The 23945-nt window shown below is 46.1% G+C and overlaps 1 protein-coding gene across 2 annotated transcripts in view; it reads right to left on the reverse strand.

Moving 5' to 3' along the window:
* Nucleotides 1-21954, reverse strand: part of LOC147632778 (fanconi anemia group F protein (FANCF)) — a 98099-nt gene extending 76145 nt beyond the window's left edge. For both annotated transcript variants that reach the window (XM_086807647.1, XM_086807648.1), the window contains exon 1: nucleotides 21663-21954. In XM_086807647.1, the coding sequence (XP_086663773.1) occupies nucleotides 21663-21848 (186 nt within the window). In that variant the 5' untranslated portion in view covers nucleotides 21849-21954. The remainder of the gene's footprint in view (nucleotides 1-21662) is intronic.
* Nucleotides 21955-23945: the final 1991 nt, after the last annotated feature.

Genomic DNA, 23945 nt, shown 5'->3' on the forward strand with positions numbered 1-23945 from the left:
TGGCGGTATGGGACGTCGCGAGGTAGAGATTGGTCAGTACGTCCATCTAGTTAGCTCAGCTCGTGGCTCGGTGGGGACAGCCAACAAGTCTGTGGGCTTGCCCACGGCTGTCGTGGTTGGGAGGTGAGTCAGGCCTGCACCCCCTTCTTGTTTGTTTGTTTGCAGGTTTCGAGTCTCGTACCAGCAGGAGCGTTCTACGAGGAGATCCGATGGGGATTTGACAGTGGTATCAAAGCGTGCCTCATGAACGAGCAAGTCGGTAGGTAGAGAAGATGAGGTCGAAGAAATGTATGTGTTCAAGAAGCTTGCTGTTTTGTTATGCATGCTGTTGTTTTTTCAGATGAGTATGTTGCTTTTTCATCAAAGAAACCCGTGATGAGGGAGTAGGTGGTTTAGCAAGGTTGTTTTGCTTTGCAAGAGGAGGGCTGGAGGTGTTTGTGCAGTCGCATGAACGGTTGTGAGAGAGAGAAAAAAAAAGCATGTTCGCTTTTGTTTGAACGCGAGAGACAGAGAGCACGAGAAGCGATCGTTGGCGGTGCTGGTCACGGGCTGCCGATTGTCGTAGGCGCAGGCGTGTAGGCAGCCAGGCCTACGCAGGCGGCCAGGCTGGCAGCCGACCTAGGCCTACGTAGGCAGGCGGCCATGCTGGCAAGCGCCTAGGCCTACGTAGGCAGGAGGCCATGCTGGCAGACGCCCAGGCCTACGCTGGCGGCCAGGCTGGCATGCGCCTAGGCCTACGTAGGCAGGCGGCCAAGCCCAGGCGCCTAGGCTTGCGCAGGCCACCTGAGCGAAGACGACGCCGGCAGAAACGCAAGTGACGGCACCCAGTCAGGCGATGGCAACATACAAGCTGGCGGCGCTAAATCCAGGAGGGGTGAAAAAAAAAAACCAGTAAAAGCATTGACACGCCAAATTCACTGCTTTTCGTTTTTTTTTAGATTGACCTTTTTTTTAAAGAGTTTAAAGGCCCCTTAAGGTTTAAAGGTGTTTTTTTTTTAGCAAACAGAATATATATATATATTTATTTATTTATTATTTAAAAAAAACACAAAAGCAAAAGCTCAAGTTGCTTTTGGGGAAGATTATATAAACCCCTTAAGTGGGCTTCTTGCCACACATCTCTCAAGTTTTCAAGCTCTCAAGCTCTCAAGTTCTCTAGCACTTTTTTGTGCAAGATCGAATTTTTTCTCCACTTGCCCTCTTCACGATGTCAACCCAAGAATCAGAGTTGGAGCCCCTTGTCGAACGCGAAGTCTTGCCGGCACAGAAGATACCGATGCCAATCTTTTTGACGATTATGTGTCCGAATCAGATTTCCAAGAGTTCAAAGTTGCTCTCGAAGCTTCTTCTTCGGAACGTCAGGCACAAATCGCCGTGCAGATGCAAGCTTTGCAAAACTCCATCTCTCTCTTGACCACTACCCTATCTACTCTTTCGGGTATGGATACCTTGGCCTCTGCTTTAGGCCCCAACATTACTCCGGAACAGTTCGGGAGCGAGCAAAAGCAGCGTACCAAGGAGATCGTGGACACTTGGCTACATAAGCAGCAAGTCCATTTTCAGTTTCATCCATATGATGATGGAAAAAAGATCCAGTTAGCAGCAGGTTTCCTCTCAGGCAAAGCTTTGCTTTGGTGGAAGGAACTCAACCCTAAGCCAACAACTTGGGCACAATTTGAAGACGTCTTCAAGAAGGAATTCCTCAAGAAAGAGGATGATTATGATATTGTTGCCCGGTTTACAGCTTTGACCATGACCTCGCACCACCTCACTTATGAGGTCTACCTCCAGAAGTTTAGGGACTTGCAGATGAAGGCTACAAAGATGAATCCCACTACTCTTTTGGGGTTCTTCGTAGAAGGGTTACCAGACTCATACCGTTTACAGGTTAAAAATAACAAATGCAAAACTTTGGACGAGGCCATTCATTCGGCTCGTATCTATGATGATACAATGGTCTCTTCCAAGGCAGTTTATCGAGCAATTGTTTTGACTGTACGGGTTACCGCAGGACATAGTCAGTGATAGGGACTCTAAGTTTACGAGTGATTTTTGGAAACTTGTTTCTGAGAAGTTGGAAACAACTTTGAATTTGAGTTCCTCAAATCATCCTCAATCTGATGGCCAGACTGAAAGAGTGAATCAGATTTTGGAGGATATGCTTCGAGCATATGTATCCAAAAGACAGAGTTCATGGGAGGATTATCTTTTTATGTTAGAATTTGCATATAACAGTACTAAGCATACGAGTACAGGTTTTAGTCCTTTCATGCTTATGTATGGTTTTCAACCTAGATCACCTGTTACAGTAGGATTCTCGGGACTTCAGCATGATGCAGCACGTAATTTTTTGCAAGATATGCAAGAAATGTTACAAGTTGCGAAGGAATCTATTAGAAGTACTCAAGACCGAGACAGATTTTATTCTAATAGACATCGTTCACCCAGAGAATTCTCTGAAGGAACGATGGTGTATTTGCGAGTTCCGAAAGATTCCGAGACTTTACGAACAGGTCGATCTCCGAAATTATCCCCTAGATACTGTGGACCATTTCGTATTACACGACGGATTGGTTCAGTTGCGTATGAATTGGATTTGCCTTCTCATGTGAAAGTTCATCCTGTATTTCATGTCAGTAGACTTAAGGAAGTACTGGGTGGAACAGACCAGTTAGTTACTCCTCAAGAAATCATAGATGTCGAGGACATGACATTTGTTCCACACGAACCTGAAAAGATTCTTGGATTTCGTGAAAGAAGATTGCATAATACGCTTATCACGGAATACAAGATCAAGTGGAAGGATCGTGTTGAGGACGCTACATGGGAGACATTGACTACTCTTCAGAGAAATTACCCTGGCTTTTTAGTGAGCTCAGGAGTGAGCTCTTAGAGGAAGGGGAGAATGTCATGTGCACAGTGTGTATCTACCGTGTGCTGCACGCACGCAAGACTAGCTTCAAGGTTTGGGGAAGCTTGGAGCTAGGCAGGCTGATTGGCGAGCTGAGTTAGGGATAGACTAACGGGCGGGCACCCAAGTATGGACGGGCAGGCATCCAAGTGTGGACGCCCGATAACCGGCCAAGAGCCTATAAAAGGGTGGCCAAGGTTAGTCATTAGTCATATAGAGTCTCGCATGTTTGTGAGAGCTCTATGGTCTGGAGCCTGGATCTAGTGCAGACGTGCACCTGCTTCATGCAGCCGAGGCCGGCAGAGCAGTCTCGAGGCCCACGAGGGTAGCTTCGTGGCGGTATGGGACGTCGCAAGGTAGAGATTGGTCGGTACGTCCATCTAGTTAGCTCAGCTCATGGCTCGGTGGAGACAGCCAAGTCTGTGGGCTTGCCCACGGCTGTCGTGGTTGGAAGGTGAGTCAGGCCTGCACCCCCTTCTTGTTTGTTTGTTTGTTTGCAAGTTTCGAGTCTCGTACAAGGAGCGTTCTATGAGGAGATCCGACGGGGATTTGACAACCTCCTTCAGGTGTGATTTTCCATTTTCTTGGGTATAAACATCTCACATAATGTGGAGTATTAACATATCAGAAACCCGCCATTTCATTCTTTTGCGGGCTCTCCACCCCTGCGGGGCCAATATCCCTTTTTACGGGTTCAAAAGCACCTCTCAGATCACGTGGACACACATTACCCTCTTCTACGACGGCTTATGGCAGAGGAAACCTATGATTTCAGTTATTTACAGGATACACCCTCTCAGTCCATAGTGCCCTCTCCTACCCGTGTTTCTCCACCAGTCTCAGCCCCTGTTCCAGTGAGTGTGCCCCCCTTTTCCCAGCCCATTCATTACCGCATTCAAATAACCACACCGACTTCTCACCTTCGAGAATTCGACGTGTGGGTGATCCGTGTTCGTACTTCTGCACAGGATCTGGATCATTATTGTTTTATACTCGGGCGTCATCCTTATCTGGGCACTATCCTCCCCGAGTGTAGCATCATTTTTCATGAATATTGCACCTATTCTGAGGACGTTAATCCATCTTCATTCACGGTGCGCCCCTCTACACCGGAGTATACACCCTTGACACCAGTAGCTGCCCCTACCCCTGTACCTTCTTCTCTAGTAGCAGGCTCTCGTGCGAGCCCAATCCCAAAGGATCGCCCTTACTATACTGGATGGTCTATAGCCGCTTCACCAGTACGTAGCCTCTCCTCTCCGGATTTCCAGATGCCGCACCCTCCAGCCGATGGTTCTTACTAGAGCCCAGCAGCGTCAACAACAGCAAACACCCCCAGAGCCTCATCACCTTGAAGCCTCTACATCAACATCTTCTCTCATGGCAGAACCTGTTGACATACCAGCCCCTCCAGAATGGCAGCCAGCTTTGCAGCAACTTCAACAATAGTTCCAACAGCAACTCCAGGAGTCTATGGCATCCTTGGCTTCTCAGATCCAACAGCTCCACACGGATCGCCACTCCTACACGAGTTCCGTACCAGCAGCAGATGTTTCAGCAACAGTACCAGCAGACGCAGACATCATTCCTTCCGACGTAGAAGGCGACGACCTTAAAACTCTTTATCGTCTTTTACAAGCCAGTAAAACAAAGAAATTGGAAATTAAACCCCCTGACTCTTATGGTGGTCAGCGCAATAAGCGCACCTTAGACCAATGGCTCTACAAACTGCGGTTATACTTTGAAACCATGATCCTTTCTGATTCCAAAAAGGTGATTTTTGCGGTATCCCTCCTCAAAGACACTGCTTTATTGTGGTGGCAACGACGACAGCAAGCCAGAAAAACGGTTACAACGTGGGAAAAATTCGAGCGGGTCCTCCGTAAGCCGTTCATACCTACCAATGCGGATTTCCAAGCCCGTACTCGCTTACGCCATTTGGACCAAACTCGTTCCTTGGCCTCTTATATCTCCCAGTTCACCAACTTGATACTGGAGATTGACTCTTTGTCCCCAGCGAACGAACTTCATGCCTTCGTTGAAGGGCTTAACCCCACACTGCATGCCGATGTTCAGAAATATAACCCTGTCGATCTTGCCGATGCCATATGATACACCGAGCGTGTTGCAGACATTAATTCTCGCAATTCGGCCTCTTCCGATCGAGCTAATGACTTTCAGAAAGCCAATGGATCTCGTATGAGCCGAGATAGTCGCAGTGTCATCTGGCACTTCTACCTCCTGACCTAATCCCCAATGGAATAATTCTCAACACCCTCACACCGATCAGAAGGATCGTCCTCTTTTCGGTTTCGACGTTCTCAATCCTTCCAACCACGCAGTTCGGATCGTGGACGGAACCAAAGACGTGACCAATCTCGCAATCCTCGTCTTTCTATTGTTCCTTCTGGACGGGATCAACCAAAGACGGGATTGTGCACAATTTGTAATGGACCTCATCGTTGGTTTGAGTTCCCCAAAAGACCAACCCATCGACAGAATTCTAATGCTGAACCCTCCACTTCTGAGGAGAAACCCCTAGTTGCTGACAAAGGAAAGCGTGCAGTTAATCACCATGCTATTGCACATGCTTCAGTGATTACCGCTACTGCTACAGCACAAGCTGCCTCTTCCCCATTGCCCTAGCGGTCTACTCAGGTTTTGGTTCTTCAAGGCTCTATTTCCAGTCACCCTATTCAGGTGCTCATTGACAGTGGATGTTCTCGTAACTTTGTGGGAACCACCTTGACTCAGAGATTGAAGATTTGGACTTCTCCAGGTACTGTTGTTTATGAAGTAGAGCTTGCCGATGGTTCCACATCCTCGTGTAACACCATTGCCAAACACCTCTCCTTTCGAATTCAGCACTATCGTGACAAATTGGATTTCCAAGTCATGAATTTGGCACATTATGATATGATCCTTGGTCAAGAATGGTCGTATCAATATGATCCCCTGATCAGTTTCCGGAACCATTCTATACAATTTGCTCAAAATAATATACTTGTGGCACTCGAAGGAATCAAAGACCAACCTTCTACACCAACCCTTTCAACTCTTCAAGTGAAACGGTGGGTCCGCAAGAGTGGTTGTTCCTCAGCACTTTTAATGGTCTATTCAGCCAACGATCCTCCCGAGGACATAGATACAAAGGTGATGTACCTCAGGCAACCTTTGTTTGCTCCATACTTGGATCTTTTTCCTCGCGAGCTTCCTGCGGTTCTCCCACCTCGTCGACCAGTCGACCATGCTATTGATATCCTTCTTGGCAGTGCTCCATATCGAGTTTCTTTACGAAATCTCAGGAGATACAGCAACAACTTACTGAACTTTTGGAGAAAGGACATATTCGACCAAGTAAAAGCCCTTTTGGAGCCTCATTGCTTTTGGTGAAAAAGAAGGATAACTCTACGCCTTTGCATCGACTATCGTGCCCTTAATAAGTTGACTATCAAGAATAAGTATCCTTTTCCACGCATTGATGAATTGTTTGATCAATTGCTCCATGCAAAGGTCTTCTCCAAAATTGATCTTAAGTCTGGGTATCATCAAATTCGCATTCGCGAAGGTGATGAATATAAGACAGCTTTACGAGTACCTGGTCATGCCATTCGGATTAACCAATGCCCCTGCAACACTTATAGGTCTGATGAATGATCTTTTTCTTCCTTTTTTGGACAAGTTCGCCATTATCTATCTTGACGACATCCTGGTGTTTAGTCGTAATATGGAAGAACACAAGGCACATCTTAAGATCGCTTTCCAGGTGCTTCGTGACAATGCTCTTTATATTAATCCAGGCAAAAGTGAATTCTTCAAGACATCCTTGGAATACCTTGGACATGTTGTTTCAGCAAACGGTATTTCCGTGGATCCAAAGAAAATACAGGTTATTGTTAATTGGCCAACTCCCACAAACATCCATGATGTTCGTTCTTTTTTGGGACTTGCCAACTTCTATCACACAAAGGTTCATCCAAAATAGTTGCTCCTCTCACAGAACTTCTAAAGTCCGCTCCTGCATTCCAATGGACTGAAGCCACAACACAAGATTTTGGAAATTTAAAGACAGCTTTGACAACAACTCCTGTCATGGCTATTCCTGACCCTACTCTCCCCTTTGATGTTTACACGGATGCTTCTGATATTGCCACTGGTGCCGTCTTAATGCAACAAGGGCGTGCTATTGCGTTTGACAGTCACAAGCACTTTGCAATTCAAGGAAGATACCCAGTATATAACAAGGAATTTTTGGCTATTGTTCATGCCTATCGTGCATGGAAACATTATCTCCTTGGTGCGGATTCAGTGGTGAAAACAGATCATCATTCTTTGAAATATATCTTTACGCAGCCAGTTATGAATGCTAGGTAAGCGCGTTGGGTCGAATTCTTAGCCAATTTTCATATGACAATTGAGTATGTTCCTGATCTTACCAATGTGGTTGCGGATGCCCTCAGTCGTATGCCGCCAGCTTCGGTCTTGGCTATTTCTACAATTGAAATGGATATACCTCAAAGTTTCAAGGACCGTTATTCAAAAGATCGTGATTTTGAAAATGCATTTTGAATTCTCAATTCTCAGAATGCAACTCCTTCCGACTTGAAGATTTATGGAGCATACACAATAGTGGATGGTTTGTTATATTATCAAGACTGTATTTGTGTACCTCATGATACTCATGTTCGAAGAGTATTGGTGAAAGAACATCACGAGGTCACTTATGCTGCACACCCAGGCATCAACAAGACATATCATCTTTTGACAGCTACATACTATTGGCCTCAAATGAAGCAAGATGTTATTAAGTTTGTTACAGCGTGTCTCTCGTGCCAACGTATGAAAGCTAGCAGACAAGTTCCAGCTAGTCTTCTTCAACCACTTCTAGTTCCCAATGAACGCTAGGAAAGTATTAGTTTGGATTTTATCACTTCATTGCCACGTTCTTCTAAAGGCAATACACAGATTCTTGTGGTGGTTGACAGATTTTCTAGAATGGCACATTTCATTCCGTGCAAGAAAGCAGTCCAAGCTTCAGATATTGCAGTACTGTTCATACAGTATATCTTCAAACTTCATGGATTGCCAAAATCTATAGTTTCTAATCGAGATCCAAAGTTTACAGGACATTTTTGGACTTCGATATTAAGTCTCTTGATACAAATTTACTCTTTAGCTTTGCTTATCATCCACAGACAGATGGACAAACGGAACGAGTTAATCATATTCTGGAAGAAATGCTACGTTATTATGTTCAGTCTCGATTAGCTTCATGGGAAGAATATTTACCTTTGGTGGAATTTGCTTATAATAATTCTTATCATTCAGCTATTGGAATGACACCTTTTCAAGCAGCTTATGGCCATACTCTCCTTATTCCTACCAACTTTGTTCTTCAACATAAAGTGGCTTTAGCAGACCACCTCATTCAAGAAATGCAAGATATTCTATTACAGATTAAGGATAAGATGGTCAACGTACAAGAGCAATATCAACGCACAGCTAATAAGCGTCGTCGTCACATTGAATTTCAAGAAGGAGACTTGGTATTATTATATATTGCCCCTCATCGATACAAGACAGTGAAATCAGTTTTCCCAAAGCTTCGCCCAAGATATTATGGACCCTTTCGTATTATTAAGAAGAGCTCATCTCTCACTTATAAGTTGGAGTTACCACCTTCTTGGGGTAGAATTCATCCAACTTTCCATATTTCTTGGCTCAAGAAGTTTGTGGACGGTGATTTTCCAATTTTAGATATTTTGGATTATGTTCAAGAAATCGAAGATGAACACACTCTCTTAATTCCAGAGACAATTCTTGATGTCAGACAAAAAGAAACACGACATACACTCACTACATAATTTTTGGTTAAATGGAGAGATCTTGATGATTCCAACTCTACTTGGCAAAGTGAAGAAAACTTACAGGAATATCCAGAACTTCTTCGAGAATTCTTTCAAAGATAACCATCTCTTCTTAGCCGGAGTCTTATTTTAAGTGGGAGGGAATGTCACGATTGTGACTAACTCTCTTAATCTCTCCTTAATTACTCCTTAATCCCTTATTAACTGAAAGGACACCTGTGAAGGGTCACACCCTTACACATGGGTCACTATCAAAGGACATGTCTATTCATTAAAAGACACATCCCTAAGTCCAAAGGACATAACCGTTGATTCAAGAGCCACACCCCTTCCCAGGAATGTGTCTCTTCACTTGGACCCTTTTGGCCTCTATTTAAAAAAGGCTCCTGTCTCAATGCAAACAACTCAGTCTTTCCTACAACATTTGTCTTATGTTTATTAATTAAGTCTTAATCATGTTAATAAAGCTATAAAAGCTTTACAGAATCCACTTCCTTTGACAGTTTAACGGTGGGATCCAATGGAGTGGCCACGGGAATAGCACCATCAGGAAAATAGGAAGTAATGAGTTGGAGACAGTATTTCTATTGAGACACAAAAATACTATCAGGATGTTGGATCAACTCCATGCCAAGAAAATATGAGAGAAGATCGAGATCCGTCATCTCAAAAGTTTGTCTAAGTTGTGCCATGATATCAACCATTTTGGCTTGATGGGAACCTGAAATAATGAGGTCATCGACATTTAGGACAAGGTAGCAAACCATCACCTGGTCAATGTGAATATAGAGATTGGGATCACAGTGTGATGGGTGAAAACCTTGGCTGTGAAAAAATTTGTCGATGCGATGATACCACGCCCGGGGTGCTTGTTTAAGCACATAAAGAGCTTTATGTAGGTGAAAGACTTTGTCCTCAAGTCCAGAGAGAGGGAAACCCACAGGTTGGGCAACGTAGACCTCCTCGTTAAGAATGCCATTTAAAAAAGCTCTCTTAACATCCATCTGATAGATGGGCCATTTATGGTGAGCAACCAAATTGAGTAAAAGACGAATTGTGGTCATTCAAGCAGTGTTTGCAAAAGTCTCGTCGAAATCAATGCCTTCTTTTTGGCGAAAGCCTTGCACGACAAGCCGGGCTTTGTATTTGTCCAAGGTATAATCGGCTTTAAATTTGGTGCGGAAGATCCATTTGGTTCCAATGACCTTCTTATGACGAGGGCAATCCACAAGGGACCACGTGCCATTACGGTCAATGCTTTCAAGTTCGAGTTCCCTGGCCTGTTTCCAGGATGGAATTTTAATAGCATCTTTCCACGAAGTTGGCTCATCATGTGCCACATAGTCTGCGGAGAAAACAGAGGCAAATGAGGCATGAGGGGCAACTCTGGTGGATCGACGAGGACCGTCCAAAGGGATATCAAAGGGAAGTATACCGGAATCACGCATGGTTTGTTGATACCAACGGGGTTAAGGGTCCCTGGGTGGTTGTCGAGAGGAGGAAGCCTCCTCAAGAGGTGGAGTAGTAGGTAACTGATAGGGTTCATTTGGCACAGTCAGAGAATCTTGTTCAGTTGGTATGGGCAGCGGAAGACGAAGTAAGTCTCGCTCATCAAAGACAATGTCTCGACGAACAAAAACTTTGTTTGGAGTAGTAGGTAACTGATAGGGTTCATTTGGCACAGTCAGAGAATCTTGTTCAGTTGGTATGGGCAGCGGAAGACGAAGTACGTCTCGCTCATCAAAGACAATGTCTCGACGAACAAAAACTTTGTTTGATCGCAGATCAAAAACTTTGTAAGCCTTTGATTCAAAAGAGTAACCCACAAAAATGAGCAACTCACTCCTTGGCTCAAGCTTGCCCCTTGTATCATTCGGAGTGTGAGTATATGCTCGACATCCAAAGACATGGAAATGAAAAACAATTGGCTTTTCGCCAAAGAAAGCCTCAAATGGGGTCCTGTGGGGAACAGCAACCGTGGGACAATGGTTCAGAAGATACACCGCAATGTTGACCGATTCTGACCAGAGGCGTTCAGGCAGCTCAGCTGCAAAAAGCATGAAGCGTGCCATATCCATGACTGTTCGGTTCTTGTGCTCGACCACTCCATTCTGTGAGGGAGAGTTGGTGGAAGTGAGTTGGCCTTGAATGCCATGCTCTTGCAAGAACTGAGAAAATTGATGGGAGATAAATTCACCCCCATTGTCACTACAAGCAGTCCCAATTGAGATGCCCATTTGATTTGTGACTAAACGAACCCATGTGGAAAAATATTGGAAAGCGTCAGATTTATGCTTTAGAAAATATACCCACATGTATCTTGAATAATCATCAACAATCAGCATGTAGTATAGAGATCCATTAAAGGAAGGGGTTGGGGATTGGCCTCAAGTTGAAATGAATCAACCAGAGGATTCCCGAATCCCGATGAGTAGCATGTTGTGGGAATGGGGAGCGATGTTGTTTACCCAGTTGACAGGGCTTACAAACATCCTTTGTCAGTTTGAGGCTGGGTATACCTTCAACTAACTTGTCTCGAGATAGCTCATAGAGAGTGGAATAGGGAAGATGACCATAGCGAAAGTGCCATAGTCGTTCAATGTCGGAGGGAGCTTGGGTCACATAGGCCCGAACTCGATGAAACTCTGAGTCAACAGAAGATGGCTCAGTTAGAGAAGTGGACATTAGGTACAAACCATCCTTCTGAGCTTGTCCTTTGGCAACAACAAGACCAGTAGTTTCATCAATTACCTCAACAACTCATTTGTTGAAGTAAACACCACGATCGAGTTGGGTAAGCTGGGAGACAAAAAGAAGGTTGGGACCAAAATTAGGGACGAGATAGACATTGTCCAAGGTAGCCTGGTTGGGGCCAATGTTGGTGTCAAATAAGACAGTGCCAATGGATTTTATGGGCATCATTGTGTTGTTGCCACATCGAACTTCTCCCTTAACGAGACGCTGAGAAATGAAAATGTCAGCATTACGAGCCATATGGTGAGTAGCACCACTGTCAACTACCCAAGTGACAGGATGACCACAGGGAAGAGTGGGATGGGCCTCAATAATGGGCACAGCGGGATTATCAGGTAACTGACAAATCTGAATGAGGGCAGAGGCCTTTCCCTGCGGATGGCCTTGTTTAGGCCTTCGTTTCTTCCTTTTTGTGGAGTGGTGGCAGGAATCAAACTTAAGGGTGACCTGAGCGATATTGACTGAGGGGCCAGGATGAGGAGTGATGGAAGACTAGTCAGACATCTCTTCAAGAGTGGTGAAAGAGACTGACTGGGAAGGTGGGGCGTGAGCAACCTAACTATTAGCTCGCTAGTGGGAGGAAAGTGGCCAAGTAGAACCACTTCCTTGTTGGGTCTTTGGAGGGGAGCTTGGTAGAGTAGGTGCTGGATTGCCACCCCCTCTAGATCGCCGATTTGGAGCATTGCTACCACCTTGGTTGTTTTGGCGGGTGGAGGTAGTGGGGTTGGAGTTGGTGCCTCTATTGTCCTTGTTTTTAAAGACACACTCATCATCAACATGGCCAGGTATTTGGCAAGAAGTGCAAAATCTATTCTTAATATTTTGCCAGTAGGTAATGGGTGTGGAGGCAAGATTTTTGGAATCAGTGTGGTTGCCGGGAGATTTGCCTTGATTTCCTAAGTTGCTGTTCCCTTTCCCTTGTTGTCCTTTTTGAGTAGAGGTTGTATTGGACACAAGGGCCCCCTCTTGAGTGGAGGGAGAGGATGACTTCTTGGGATGAAATTGGTCATGCAACCTAGCGAAACACAAGAGTTGGCATTCACTCATATAGGTTAGGCATAGGCTCTAAACTAATGGTCTGTGTGACAAATGTAAAGAAGCTAGGAGGCAACTTGTTTAGAAGAGTGATAACCTGATCTTCCTAGGACTTGGCAGAGCCAGTGGTGGCAAACTCGACGTTAAGGCGCCGATATTCAGCCACTTTGACGGTCAGGTCGTCCCCTTCTTTGATAGAGAAAATTTGAATTTGATGCTCAAGATCAATGCAACGCGTACGATCACGTGCGGCATATCTCTCTGCGAGGTGTGCCCATCTGTCAGAGACAGGAGAACTGCTGGAGTTGTGAATGGAACTCGAGCAGGAGGCCTTGCATGAGCTCCACTATAGCAGTGGCATTTCTAGCCTCCCAATGGCTGATGACTTCAAGAGGTACTAGAGAAGGGTGGGGTTTTGGTTGGAGGCCCTTTACTAGGTTCCAGGAACCTTGGGATGTGAACACTTGTTCCATAAGATTAGCCCAGGTTGTATAATTAGACCCGTTAAAACGAGTCTTTTCTGTGAAAGCATTTCTGGACATAGAGACATGAAAGGAAGATGGTGGGGGAGTCCAAGAAGGCTTGTGTCCATATCCAGAGTGTAAGTGTTGAGGAGAGAAACCTGACGAGGCATGGATGGACCTGTCGAGGGTGCTCCATAAGATGGAAGCAAGTTTTGGGTACTCAGCATAGGAGGAATACTAGGTTGAGGTGCGAAACCTGAAGAGGGCACATAATTGGGAAATAACACCAGTGCCAGAGATGGGTTGGTAAACCACCTAATACCCTGGAATGCTGGGTGGGACCGCAGTGCCAGAGGGTGTCATGTTAAAAGATAACGGGGATGGGTAGAAACCATACGCAGTGTCATGTGCATCATAGATGCCATGGACATTCTTAGGGCTAGATCCAAAAGAGGCAGCCAGATAAAGAGTAGAACCAGGATGATGGAGCACAGAGCACTGTTGACTGGAGACAGGCATGGAGAGCAAACTGAAGACCACATGGCTGTCGGCTGCAGGAAAAGGTGTTGCTGGCTGCACACAAGGCTATCGGCTGCACACTGAAGTGGTCGGCTGAACCAGAAGACAGGGGCAGCAGGCGCCAGAATCAGGACCAGTCGGCTGAGTTTAATAAGCATTTAATGCATTTAATACTGGCCGACCAGCAGTCGGCCAGTTTACCAAGTGTCTGTCAGAATACGCAGCGGAGATGATGACCAGATCTGGGAACACGAGCAAAAAAACGCATGCGAAAAAATACAGCACAAGAGAGAGAGAGAGAGATAGAGGCGTGTAACTCTGCTCTATATACACAAGAAGATCCCGAGAATGATACAACATGGTATGGGGGCTGGGGGCCTATTTATATGGCCCCATAGACCAGTCGGCCTGTGCTACAGGCAGCCGACTGGTGCTGAATCTCCACGACCAGCAAAAAACAGCCAATCGGCCAGCTAAAATGAGTCGGCCACAGCAGATTCAGTCGACCAGCATAAAGGCCCTCCTGTCACCACACGGAAGCCACCCAAGCCATAGAAAAATGGAAAAAATTCGGAGTGGGAAAAAATGATAAAACACCTCATAAGGGCGGGCACACCCACAACAAAGGCCCTGGTGTATAAAACTAGACAGGAGATGACTTCTAACACCCTCTCTCAGCTCCTGGCTGTGAAACTAACCAAAGGGAGCAGGGGTGCCGCCTGAGCAAATCCTGAGATAGCGACTTCGTGAAGAGGTCCACCGTACTGTCCTCTGTCGAACAGAACTCTAGCAAGATGTCATCAGCAAAGATCTGTTCACGAACAAAGTGCCTCTGGATGACCATGGGTTCCTCCAGTGGAAGCCCAAACCTGCAATGCAACCTCTGCATCCTCGCCACCTCCCAAGCAGCATCACAAACAGCCCGGTACTCTGCCTCTGTACTCGACAAGGCAAAAGATGACTGCTTCTTACTGCTCCATAAAACTGCTCCTGGGCCTGAAGTAGATCTCCTCGTGTCCGAATCTCCTCCCCAAACTAAGTCACTCCAACCATGGACTCACTCAAACCATGGAGTCAACAATCCCCCTCCTGTGTAAAAGAGTCCATGATCCTTCGCATGTCGCAGAAACCACAGGAAACGCAATCCTGCCTCCCAAAGAGTCATCTGCAACCATGAGCTCAACTTCCTCATCAAGAAGCTTCCGTCCAATCTGGTGTCCATCAACCAGATCAATGAACCATTCTGCATCTGAGTCAAAGAGGCATCACACTGCTCACAAGGATCAACACCTGTTACGGTGCAAAAACAAGTCCTGGAAACCTGATGAAGACCACGCAAGGCCTTCTGAAACCTGTCAACCACCCCCTCTGAATCCAGAACCACAAAGCCTGGAGTATGCACCTCCTTCTGCAAGTAATCAACTGCCACCTGCCTAGCTTTCCGAAAGGTCCCCGTGGAAAGAACATCCTCATCTACTGGAGGTTCTTTGTCCCGAATACTTCGAGACATCAGAGCATAAGAGACTTGTTCAGTTTCCTCTGACTGACGAACACAAGAACTACCAACATCAGTACTGGAGAGTTCCTGCCAACTACTGCCATCAACTGGCAAGCTATCCACCATCTGGTCCCCGAAAGCCTCCACCTGCAACGTATCCACACTTAGGTTGCCATTACCAGACCGCCACTCATCACAAACCTGAGGACCTGGGAGAGAGAGTGCTGAAAGCTTGTAAACTCCATTCTCCACTCCGCCTTCCCAAACCACTTGGCCTGTTGCTTTGTCCCGGAGAGCAACAAAATGCTCATCAAACTCTACCCGTACGCCAGTCTTGCAAACCTGATGCACTGACAACAGATGAAAAACCAAGTGACGGAACATACAACACCTGGAAGGAATACTTCCCCCCTCTGCCATCGGGAACTATCTCCATCCTGCCCTCACTGTGAACTGGGATAGCGGATGTATCCCCAGTAAGAATGTGACCAGAAAGCCTGCAGAGATCCTGTAAACCAGAGCGGGAAGGAGTCTTATGCCTAGAAGCACCACTGTCTAGAATCCACTCCCGAGTATCCGTTGCGGAGAATCCTCCAATCTCCTCCCTGCCTGAAGAAAATGAAACATCAGTGTCCACCACCTCCAGGTGCACAAAAGCCGGAGTCTTCATGATTGCTGCTGAGGAATCTTCACCCTTCTCGGTCTTCCGCTTGGGACACTGCCTCCAATAGTGGCCTTTCTCGCCACAATCATTACCGGTCCTCTCTGCCTTTAGTTTCTCGCGGTCAATTACGGACTTCTTCTCAGAAGACTTCTCTCACAAAGCCTTCCCTTTGCCCGTGTTACGGCCTTTCGACCGTTGGCCAGTTAAGGCCTCCGAACCTCCACCCTGAGGAGGGTTCGTGAATCGTTCCTCCTGGTCCAGGACCATGGGCACAAGCTCCTCCCACGTGATGGTGCTGAGCCTGCCACTAGTAATCAAAGACGAGTAAAATGCAGAGTACGAAGAGGGCAAATGTGACAGCAACGTTATGGCCATGTCCTCTGACGATATCTCCTTCCCAGCCTGAAGAACTTCCTGCTGAAGAGCCTGCAGCTTGTTAATATGCTCCCGCATCGTCGACGACTTTGCAGCGTTCATAACCCGCATCTGTACTTCCAAGGAAATCCTCTTCATGGGCGACACCCTGTTGTAAAGAGAAGCCAAATGCAGCCATATACCTGTGGCCAGCGTCATATGCTTTACATGATTGATTACCTGCGGTGTGCAGTTGAGAAAGATAAACGAACGGACCCTGGCGTTGACACAATCCCACATCTGTGTCTGAGCCTCCCGGTCCTTTCGGGTTGACGGTAACTCCCCTTCCTCTACTTCCGGCCGTGGAATATCAACAACAACGAAATCTGCGAGGTCGTAAGACTCCAGAACAAATTCCATCATAACCTTCCATATGCCGTAGTTGCTCCCGTCCAACTAACGGTCCACCGGGAACGTGGGGAGTGTCGGGATCTTCACATGCCTCTCGACTATCTCAAGCAGATCTGCCATTGCAGGGATGTACTCTGAAAAGGGTGGGTGGCTGGGAACAAAGAAGAACTAATACCTGCAAGTGGCTGTCCATCAAATCAGCCCGCCGTCCTCTTGCTTCTCCTCTTCCCGAGCACTCCCAAACAGTCCACCAATCGGCCACACAACAGTCCCCCTCTTGCTCACACAAATCCCAAGAACTATCTAGAGCCTAGGGCTCTGATACATGTCAGAATACGCAGCAGAGATGATGACCAGATCTGGGAACACGAGCAAAAAAACGCATGCAGAAAAATACAGCACAAGAGAGAGAGATAGAGGCGTGTAACTCTGCTCTATATACACAAGAAGATCCCGAGAATGATACAACATGGTATGGGGGCTGGGGGCCTATTTATATGGCCCCATAGACCAGTCGGCCTGTGCTACAGGCAGCCGACTGGTGCTGAATCTCCACGATCAGCAAAAAACAGCCAATCGGCCAGCTAAAATGAGTCAGCCACAGCAGATTCAGTCGGCCAGCAAAAAGGTCCTCCTGTCACCACACGGAAGCCACCCAAGCCATAGAAAAATGGGAAAAAATAGGGGAAAAATGCGGAGAGTGGGGAAAAATGATAAAACACCTCATAAGGGGGCGGGCACACCCACAACAAAGGCCCTGGTGTATAAAACTAGACAGGAGATGACTTCTAACAGTGTCCAAGGGACCTATAAATAGGCCCAAGTGCTCATTGTGTTAGCCATTCTCTCCCTCTAGGGGTTTGAGTCATGAGGAGTCCCATAGGGGACAGATTTTTGGTGTGTTACCACCTTTTATGTAAGGCAGCCCATGGCTACAGATTTAGGTACCTTTTTGTACCATAGAATATACTGAATTTTCCAGCACTTATCTCTCTCTACTCTCTCTCTATATCTGCATTTTGCATCATATGGTTTTCTAAGAGTGTTTAGGGCTGAAAGAAGACTCCCAAAGCTTCCGCGTGTTACATTGGTATCAAAGCATCAGGCTCAGCAAAGCTAAACACTGATTCAGCCCCATATGATGGTGTACAGGTCCAAGGTACAGGAAAGTACACGGATACGAAGCCCAAGGCAAGGAGCACAAAAGCGGGAAGAACTCCCAGGAGGTTTGTTGGTGGTGTTCCACAGTGCCAAAGGGGATGACAGTTCTGTGAGCCAAATAGGTTCTCAGGCAACGGTCCCAAGGGAGGTTTATCCTCCAAGGGTGATGTGAGAGTGCCAGACTCGGTTCCAGGAAAGAAGACCAAGACGGTGTTCAGAGTCAGGGCAGGAATGGATTGTGGACTAGAGGAAAACCAGATGCATAGATCTTCGTCTAAAACAGAGTGGTTTGGAGAACAGGCCGGGTTTTCAGAGAAAAAAGGTTTGCCAGGGATGGATGATGACAGAGGGACTTCGGGACAGGATTGGGATGATGACAGTCATCCAAGAGCAGGTTGGAATCCCGTCATCAAGTTTAGCAGAGGGGGATGTCATGTGCATCATAGATGCCATGGACATTCTCAAGGCTAGATCCAGAAGAGGCAGCCAGATAAAGAGTAGAACTAGGATAATGAGCACAGAGCACTGTTGACTGGAGACAGGCGTGGAGAGCAAACTGAAGACCAGATGGCTGTCGGCTGCAGGAAAAGGTGTTGCTGGCTGCACACAAGGCTGTCGGCTGCACACTGAAGTGTCGGCTAAACCAGAAGACGGGGGCAGCAGCAAGCGCCAGAATCAGGACTAGTCGGCTGAGTTTAATAAGCATGTAATGCATTTAATACTGGCCGACCAGCAGTCGGCCAGTTTACCAAGTGTCCAAGGGACCTATAAATAGGCCCAAGTGCTCATTGTGTTAGCCATTCTCTCCCTCTAGGGGTTTGAGTCATTAGGAGTCCCATAGGGGACAGATTTTTGGTGTGTTACCACCTTTTATGTAAGGTGGCCCATGGCTGCAGATTTAGGTACCTTTTTGTACCATAGAATATACTGAATTTTCCAGCACTTATCTCTCTCTCTACTCTCTCTCTATATCTGCATTTTGCATCATATGGTTTTCCAAGAATGTTTAGGGCTGAAAGAAGACTCCCAAAGCTTCCGCGTGTTACACGCAGGACCCAAAAGAGGTGCAGGCAGTGATGACTACATGCCAACACTAGTAGGAAGAGGTATGGGTTGGGAGGGAGGGTTTTGAGTTTGAATTTGGACAGTATTCCATAACACATTTGAGTTTGAATTTGGACAGTATTCCATAGCACATTTGGAGTTGGAACAGAAAGTGAACCAAAGGAGAAAACAGTGTTACCTCCTTGAACACCGGAAGTCGGAGAGTGAGTTATACTCCTAAACCCTCCTCTATTAAGGTTCACAAAATGCTAGGGATCGAGGGTAGTTGATGGTACCGTTTGTTGAACCTGTGCCACAGAAGAAGATACCCATGCAGAGTTAGAAACATACGTACTAATAGGCACATACGAACCTGGCGCGATCACCAACAGGGAAGATGATGGATCTCCGTACGATCGAGGAGGTACATGTCCTTTCCTGTGAAAGAGTCCCGTACTGAAGTCCAGTTTGTTGGCTAGAATGAGAAGCAAACTCTCCAGTTGAGGCTGAATACCTGGGTCCAATACTGGCACACTCGTTGTGGGCATGTATCCTCCTCTGGAAGAGACGGCTGATAAGCTCGGAGAAGAAACACCATACGCCAAGGGTAAAGAGGGTGAGTGGGTACAAGTAGGCTGGTGGTCTCCCAATGAAAGACCTCAAACAGGGCTCTCCAGTGAACCAGGAGTTCCATCCTTTGTGTGATCTATATCGGAATAAGGGGAGTCAGTATCTGGTATGAAAAGCTGATCCTCCAGAATCGAGAGTAGACGATCCATGGTGTGTACTTTCTAGGTCTTCGATCCCTTTGCTCACGATCGCTCTAATACCATGTGAGGACAAAAGAGACCAAAGGACCAAATATATGAAAGATCAGAGTAAAACACACAGCATGCAATGGTGATGTGAATATAAAAGATGAAGTCTAGTACAAGGAGTTCTATGTGAGACTCCGAATAAGCAGCGAGAGCTGCTGTCCCATAAAACGCAGATAACAAGGCTGGAGTGACCCTCATGAAAGCGCTAAAAAAGAGCCTGATATAAGCCTGATGTGAGCCTGAAGTAAGGTTGCTGATGTAGGCGGCGATAAAGGCTGTGGTGAGGCTGATGTAGACAGCCAAAACCAGCAGCTGTAATCACCGCAAAGAATCTAATATTGGTGGCGACAAAGACTGTGGTGAGGCTGATGGAGGCGCCCAAAAAACTGCAAAAGTTAACACTGCAAGAGAACCTGCTGTAGGCGGGCAAAACCAGCAGAAGTTTAACGCCACAAGAGAACCTGCGAACTTGTTGTAGGCAATGAAAAAGGCTGTGAGCCGTCTGTGTGCTGACCAACAGAAGATGGCGAGGCAAACTGAGATATACAGTCCAAGAGATATCCCGCCTGCGTTGAAAGGCAGAGAGAGAAGATCGCAAGGCTGGATATCATGGGTTGATGATGCACGTAAGCACGTGGAGCCCCTCATATTTATATGAGGTTTTTGTATTTGGGCGACCAACATGGGAGTCGGCCAGCAAAGAAGGCGGCTCTTTTTGGGCTGGGTAAATAGTAGGCATATTTTCACACACAAGCCACCTTCTGCAGGGCTCACATCAACCTTAAATCAGGCTGTTTTTGGTGCTTACATCAGGCTTACTTTTGTACCATATCTGCGTTTTACTTCTGCGTATGTCAACGCCTACATCAGAGCATACATCAGCATTTATACATCAGGCTTACTTCTGCACCATATCTGCATTTTACTTCTGCATATGTCAGCGCCTACATCAAAGCGGGACAGCAGCCCTCTCTACTACACATCGGGACAACAGCCCTCTCTGCTACTTCGGGACAACAGCCCTCTCTGCTACATCGGGGATTCGGGACAACAGTCCTCTCTGCGAGAGGTACGCAGCACCCGTGTCACCAGAGCTTGCACCACTCGAGACGGCAACCCTCTCTGCTTCAGCACCCGTGTCATCAAAGATTGCACCACCATCATCGTCATCGACGTTACCTTTTTCCGTTGCCACTATCACCTCAGATTGCTTTGCCTCACATCCACGCGAGCCTTCGTCATCGACCGTGCTTCAGCTTCGACGTCTTCTCTGCTTCAGCACTAGTCTTCTTTCTGCTCAAAGTCACCTCTCGTATGAGGGCTCTTGTACATATATGCACTCACCCTTTTATATATATTCACTCACATATTTCATGCTGTGTGGTTTTGCTCTGATCTCTCATATATTTGGTCCTTCCGTCCTTTTGCCCTCACATTCAAGGCCTATAAATAGGCAAAGCTTGGCTCATTGTCACTCATTCAGTCTAGCCTTGGATTGGATCACTAGACTAGGATTTAGATTAGGTTTTACACCTTTTCAAGAAGGCAGCCAAGGGCTGCAAGATTTGTACTTCCTTTTTGTACCATATGAATATACTAAATACTCAGCTATCTCTCTCTCTCTCTTCTGCATGTGTTTTGCATCAGGATGTTCCAAGATGGTGTTTAGGACTGAAAGAAGACTCCTAGAGCTTCCGCATGTGACAGGTAAAGATTCTCTTCATCCATCTCAGTGATAAACAAAGACTACATATTTACAAATGTGGGACTAGTACCATGATTGTTTACATTTTTAGTAAGGCATGATATCATGATCTCAAAGACTATGGTGGTGATTATGCAATGAGCAACAAACCTTATCCAATGGCCTTTCACGGGCATTGGCATTCATGCATACACGCATGCATAAGTTTGAATGTTCATTGCTTTTTGAAACAACAATAACCTATTCCAATGGCCTTTCACGGGCATTGACATTCATGCATACTTAGGTACTTACATACATACACACATACTTACGTACATACATACATATACACATATGCATGCATGCACTCAAACATACTTGCGTGTGTACATACATATGTATGTGTGAGTACGTACATACATAGCCTTTGAGTGCCTTAGCTAATATAGGACCAATGGATGTGCTTGAGTAATACCTGTTCCAGGAGAGAGGCCCAGCCAAGAGCTCGCTGGACGTCTTGGGGTTGCCAAAGGGCAGGTAAACTGGTAGGCTGGTAGCCAGAGGCAAGAATGAGCATGTCCATGAAAGCTCGGACCAAGGTGAGGAGCTGGGGCAGCGTGACGTCCGGATGTGACCACTCTGCCAACGCCTCCCGGTCCATGTTAAGCTCTCACCGCTGCACACACTCTTTTTTTTAGTGATACTGCGCGGGCGCGCGCGTGCGCCCACACAGACACACAACGTAATGCCTTTTCACACTTGCTCGCCCTCATCAGGTTTGGGCGGCATAACTTGCCCACCATTAAATAGGCATGGCCCATAAGGGACACATGGGAAGAAGGGTTTCCCACAACCTCAGTGAATCCACTACCACAAACAATATGTCTTTCAAACACACACAAACCAGCCTTCATGTGACAGACAGCAGCTACAATTGAGCTAGTTTTAGATTGAGCCAGGTCTCTAATAAAGATGCTACACAAAGATACTAGGGCAACAACTTCCTAAGCTAGTTCTCTGGTCCTCAGCACACCCTCTGCTCTGACTCAACCAATTCCACTGCCATTGTACTGATCTTCACTTTGCAACCTTCAAAATCTGTAAGACCTCCCGTAACCTCCTCCCTATAGTCCCTCTGCTCACTCCTCCTTTGAAAACTCCTAAAACTCTCCCCTCTGAGCGACACTACTACACACGCAGCCAAGGGCCTAAGACTAATCCTCTCTCCACGCTGCTTTATTTTTTTAGATTCCCTTGTCGTCGCTTTTATCACCTTCCCCGTGGCTTCGAGCGCGGCGATTTTTCTAGCGGTGCTGCGAGTTTAGCCCACCATCTTGGGCATGCAATTATCTTTCATTGCCACCTTTGCACTTGCTTTAACGAGCCTTTGACCAAACATGGCTTCCATTATCTAAAGTTTCACATGCCCATAGTAATAAGGCTCCAAACAAACTCACCATGAGTGTGTATATTCAAAGGCTATGGCCTCACATATACGGCATTCACATCGGGCAACATAACCACATCAACGCTCCGTCAAGGCACAGGTAGGAGAATTCAACTCATGGACTATTGGCATTTCCTTATGTACTTCATCCACTATTTCAACTTTATTCTTTGGCACATTCCAATGCATCATCCAAAAGCTCCAACACATGTTCATCAACAACTGTGACTCCTCATGCAAGGATTTCTCCAGATTGAATTGCTTATGAAATCCATGACTTGTCCAAGTCACACCATCAGAAGCTCTCATGGCTTCTCCTCCTTTGAGCTTGCTTAGGTCTCATATGCATGCATCACAAAAATTCTCTTTACACCATTTAAGCAAGTAAGATGGTAAGGCGCCTGTAGGTGAAATCATGTTAACTTACAGAGTGGTTAGAACCCATCTCTACCTAAGAAGAGAGATAGTCTAGCATTAATATACATATAGAATCATACGAGCACTGAGTGCCCTCATTTGCAACCCAAATAAATGTTCTATTGTGATTATTGTAGGGAATCATGATACCACCATGTGTAGGCTCCCATACCACAACCAATAACCCAATTGCACATGCCAAGGAAACTTTGGCTTTACTAGTAGCACCATTTTAGGTTAACATAGCTATTAGCCCCATATAAAATGTGCAAAACTATCCAAGGGGAATGTGTAATTACCGAACGTACCTATACTACCATCAGTCTTACCATTACTACCATCTCCACCTAAGCTTACATTGGCTAATCAGGTTTTGATTGAGAGGAACCATTAGAAGAAAGTGAACATAGGGCTAGTTAGAATTGAACAATGTGACTACTATAAGAAGTAGTAGGATATTATTATGCCACTCCAAGGAACGAGACTAGAACCTAAAGTGAAGCAGTAACCAGAAGTGGAACGCCTGGTATCCTGATCACCTCCCCAATCGACATAAGAGTTTCCAACAAGCTCAGTGCCTCCTCTAAAAGAGAGACCATAGTCCAAGGTACCAAATATAAGTACTGAAGAATTCTGAGGGTGGCCTGCCAATGAGAATGAGTGGAGAGAATAAGAACTATCTAGATAGTAGTGTATCTGGCTATAGGGGTGAAAGTTTCCCCATAGTCAATACCCTCAATTTGAGAATACCCCTGAGCAACCAATCTAGCTTTGTGATTTCTTGGAGAACCATTAGCATGAAGCTTAGTTTTAAAGACCCACTTGACCCTAATGACCTACCTATGCAAAGGCCAACAGTCCACAACCTCCCATGTACCATTCCTTTCAATGGAA

This window comes from Cibotium barometz, chromosome 13 (assembly GCF_041138505.1).
Source record: "Cibotium barometz isolate CiBa-2024 chromosome 13, ASM4113850v1, whole genome shotgun sequence".
NCBI lineage: Eukaryota > Viridiplantae > Streptophyta > Polypodiopsida > Cyatheales > Cibotiaceae > Cibotium > Cibotium barometz.